At 26.9% G+C, this 3,996-nt stretch overlaps 1 protein-coding gene across 1 annotated transcript; it reads right to left on the bottom strand.

The window, feature by feature from the left end:
- Positions 1 to 306: 306 nt before the first annotated feature.
- On the bottom strand, positions 307 to 3,069 carry LOC148236574 (peptide transporter family 1-like). Its single transcript, XM_088182829.1, has 12 exons — positions 3,055 to 3,069; positions 2,907 to 2,988; positions 2,706 to 2,847; positions 2,574 to 2,648; positions 2,234 to 2,508; positions 2,082 to 2,155; positions 1,853 to 2,020; positions 1,665 to 1,790; positions 1,485 to 1,607; positions 1,082 to 1,414; positions 498 to 740; positions 307 to 435 (listed from the first exon to the last, which is right to left on the bottom strand). The coding sequence occupies exons 1-12, from the start codon at positions 3,067 to 3,069 to the stop codon at positions 307 to 309; spliced, it is 1,785 nt and encodes a 594-aa protein (XP_088038955.1).
- Between the last annotated feature and the right edge of the window lie 927 nt (positions 3,070 to 3,996).

Here is a 3,996-nt window from a genome sequence, read left to right as displayed (position 1 = left end):
CTCGGGAATGTCACGGTGACCGTTTCGCCACAAAGGAATTCCCTCAATGACGGATAATATTTACTGTAAAAACTCGTGTTATTTATGGGATTGTAGCGAGGTTTGTATGGTCCAAAATCCTTTACGGAAATAATGCGCGTTTTTTCTTCTTAGTTCATAATTAATTTTATTATTACTACAAATTATCCAGTGGTTTTTGTTCATTTATGTAATATTATAAAAGATTTTTTTATTAAGAATTGAATATTATATTATCATTATAAATAATAATAAAATAAAATGATTTAAAACATACTATTTAATTAATTATTGCTGTTCATGTTCATTACTATCATTACTATTGTCATCCTCAACATATTTATAACGCAATGTCATTATCCAGAATATGACCATGTCGACAATCATTAAAGCTGCGAATATAAAATGTTCTGTGCTCTGAAATGAATAAAATAAAAATTAAAAATTATGGCTATAAATATATTAAAATAAATACATACATTTTTCTCTGATTGATATACTTCATTAACAATAATAACTATCAAATTTCCAAACGAAGTTGTCAGTAACCATCCTGCAGTTAAAACAGACTTCATACTGTCAGGAGCTTGTGTGAATGCGAATTCCAAACCAGTGACTGAAAACATAACCTCACCCATTGTGATGAGAATATATTGCGGTATTAACCACATAATATTCACTCTTTTTGCTTCTTCAACTTCAGCGAATTGTATTAGAGATATCTAAAGTAATAATTCATAATTAAATCCATACTAAAAATATATACATAAACAAATAAAAAAACACCAACTGTAGTATTTTCATTATCAATTAGAGCATATACTCCACTAGATTTCAGTATAACGTTTTTTTCTAGAACAGTATTATCTAACATTATGTCATAAGTAGAAGGCTTAATTTCATGTGATATTTTTGAGTCAATTTCAATTGAGATGTTATTTTTTGGATCAATAAAAAATATATTTTTGCTCGTATTTGAGAATCGCATTATACTAAAAAATATATTATTGATTTATACATATTTATAATTATTGTATTATAATTATATAAAATAGACATACACGACTCGTGGTGTTTTTTTAGAATACGCTTTACTATTATTATACATTTCAATTTTATTGCGAATAAAGTATGATACTTCTTGTCTTTCATATACATCAAAATCGCCCTTCTGTTCAATAGAATTAGTACCATTTACATCATGACAATTTAAGACATCTAAATTATATGGAATCGTCATGGTTTTGTTCACATTGATGTTTTTATTTTCATAAACATTCATCGATGTCAAAATAAAGTTTTCTTTCAGATTAGTCAAAGTGATGTTTAAGTCACAATTGTGACCGTTATACAATCGCAAATTACTATATCCTTCTCTTGGCAATGCAAGTGTTTTCTAAAATGCATTATACACAATTTTATATTAATAGTTTTAAAATATATTTTTATGAAATATATAAAATTACCTGAATTTTCATTTCGACTATACCAGAAGCAATAAAAGCACTAGCTGCTAACAACCCACCAATAAGCATTTTATTTAAAGGTTTCAATTTAAGGCCAGTTTTAAGTACAGCTGGGTATATGACCTAAAAATAAATAATATAAGAAAAGATAAATTTGTGATATATTTTAGAGATACATACTGTTTGAAACAATGGTATAAATGCTAATATAAGAAGCGGATTTAGAAATAACATCTGTTCAGGCTTTAAGTTTGCAAAACCCAAATTGCCATTCATATGTGACGCTTGTATTGTCCATCTAGAACCCTTATTTTTTATTTTTAATAAGTATTTGATTCATGATAAATGCAGACAAATTAAAATATAACCTGCTGATCAAATAAAGCCCAAAATACTGGTATTGGTATAAATAAATACATGACGTTCAAAGCAGATTTTATTGCTTGAACATCTTCTATTTTAAAATCATCTTTTGCATGATCTAGCCAATGATCTTTTTTTGTGTTTTTAGATTTATATTTTAAAATAAGAGCACGCTAAAATGATAAACATATATATTGTTATAGTTATTTTTCTTTGATATTTTATTGTACTTACAGCTATACATTTAAAAAATACGCCTTTACTTCTTCTCTTCACGATATACAAGCGTTTACCAGATACGAAAATAACTATATATATATAATAAAAAAATATTTAAAAAATAATTCAATATATATATATGTATGTATATAGATTAAAAAAAATACTTATGGCTATCAGCATTAAAATTACAGGTACGCCAAATCCAAGAAAATAACAATCGTCACTCCCAAAGCATTTTACGTCAGATTTAAGTAAAGGTGTTATAAAACTTGATAACACACTACCAGCGTTTATTGTGAAGTAGAAAATTGAGAAATATTTTGTTAATTGTTTTTCTTGTTCCGGTAACTTAAACTGATCTCCGCCAAAAGCAGAAACGCATGGTTTAATTCCACCGCTTCCGATTGCTATCAAAAGTAGGCCTAAATGTGTGAAAGTTCTATAAAAATAAATAATACATGTAATGCGATTCATATAAAAAGCGTTTTTTATTTAATTCAATACCTTTCAGAAGCAATGGCAGATACTGATAGTAAAAGATTTCCAAATGCATATATTCCAGATAGATACAGAATAGTCCTTAAATAGCAATTATTTTTTATATAATCTGTTCATTGTAACATAATTGAGTAATACCTAAAACGACCGAATTTGTGATCCGCTAGCATACCACCGATTAGAGGAAAAAAATAAACCATAATGTTAAATCCATGATAAATTTTCGTTGCATCTGATTCCGCGTATAATAATTTATGTGTTAGAAATAGTGTTAGAATTGCTGAAAAATGTTTTATAATCAATATAAATTCTAAGTATTAAAATAAGTCAATATAATACCTCTTATTCCATAAAATGCAAATCTTTCGCAGAATTCGTTGACAATGATGAACCATATCGATTTCGGATATTTTATACTTTGCTGAAATATTTTTTTCATATATATAATAAATATTTTATATCTTTTCCTATGCCGTTAAAAACTCACAGTGTTCGTTTCCATGGCTTCTTATTAAATTTGCTGCTCGAAAAAAGTTCAATTTGTCGGGTGATGGAAGATTTCTGGCGCCTTTCTATACACATACCCAAATAATATATATTTACTTCCTTTATATATGTTAAAGGGAGAGAATGTTAAATATATTGCACTTATTTTTATTTACGAAGGCATTAGATACGGTTGAACAGTCCGCTGGACAAGGGGGAGGATAGTACTTTTAGTCTCTCAATATCTTTTTTCAATGCAATCAGGGATTCACTTTGAAACTGATGGTTTTAAAACACCCATTACGCTTCTTACATATAAAATAGTTTTTATAAATAATAAAATAAAATAAAATTGAAGCAATATATTATATTTTATAGGAATGAATATACATAAAAGATATATAAATTTCAATTGAAAATGAACCATGTGTATGTATGTCCAAGAATACATATGGATATGTTTGTGTAGCTGTTTACATATTTATATGGTCTGTGGAGGAATTCCCCGGAAGCTTAAAAGCCGGACATATGGACTGAGTGACCGGAGACGTAAAGTGCTCAGTTGCGAATATATGGTTTTTCAGTTCGTGTTATTCAATGATATCTCTAAAAAATATTAAATTTTATTATTGGTATGTTATATGTATTTAATTATGAAATATTACGCTAAGTTATTTGTAAAATCTATATTCAGTGTTATGGTAATATTTATAGTTTTATTTATTTTTTTAACAGCTTAGTGTGACATATAACATATATTATTTTGCTAGTAATAAATTGGATTTTTAATAAAAGGATTCAATCACTTTGTTTATAATTTAATAATATATGTAGTTGTAAGTTTTTTATGGATACAACTATGAGAGAAAACTACATACTAGTAAATTTTAACAATGAAGATCTTTTACATATGTACTACATGAAAATTTGTATAATATTTCGT

Source organism: Plectrocnemia conspersa, unplaced genomic scaffold, assembly GCF_051122295.1.
Source record: "Plectrocnemia conspersa isolate PC_06_02 unplaced genomic scaffold, ASM5112229v1 ptg000003l, whole genome shotgun sequence".
Classification (NCBI taxonomy): domain Eukaryota; kingdom Metazoa; phylum Arthropoda; class Insecta; order Trichoptera; family Polycentropodidae; genus Plectrocnemia; species Plectrocnemia conspersa.
The sequence above is the reverse complement of the archived record's forward strand: the minus strand, read 5'-3'. Positions and strand labels throughout refer to the sequence as shown.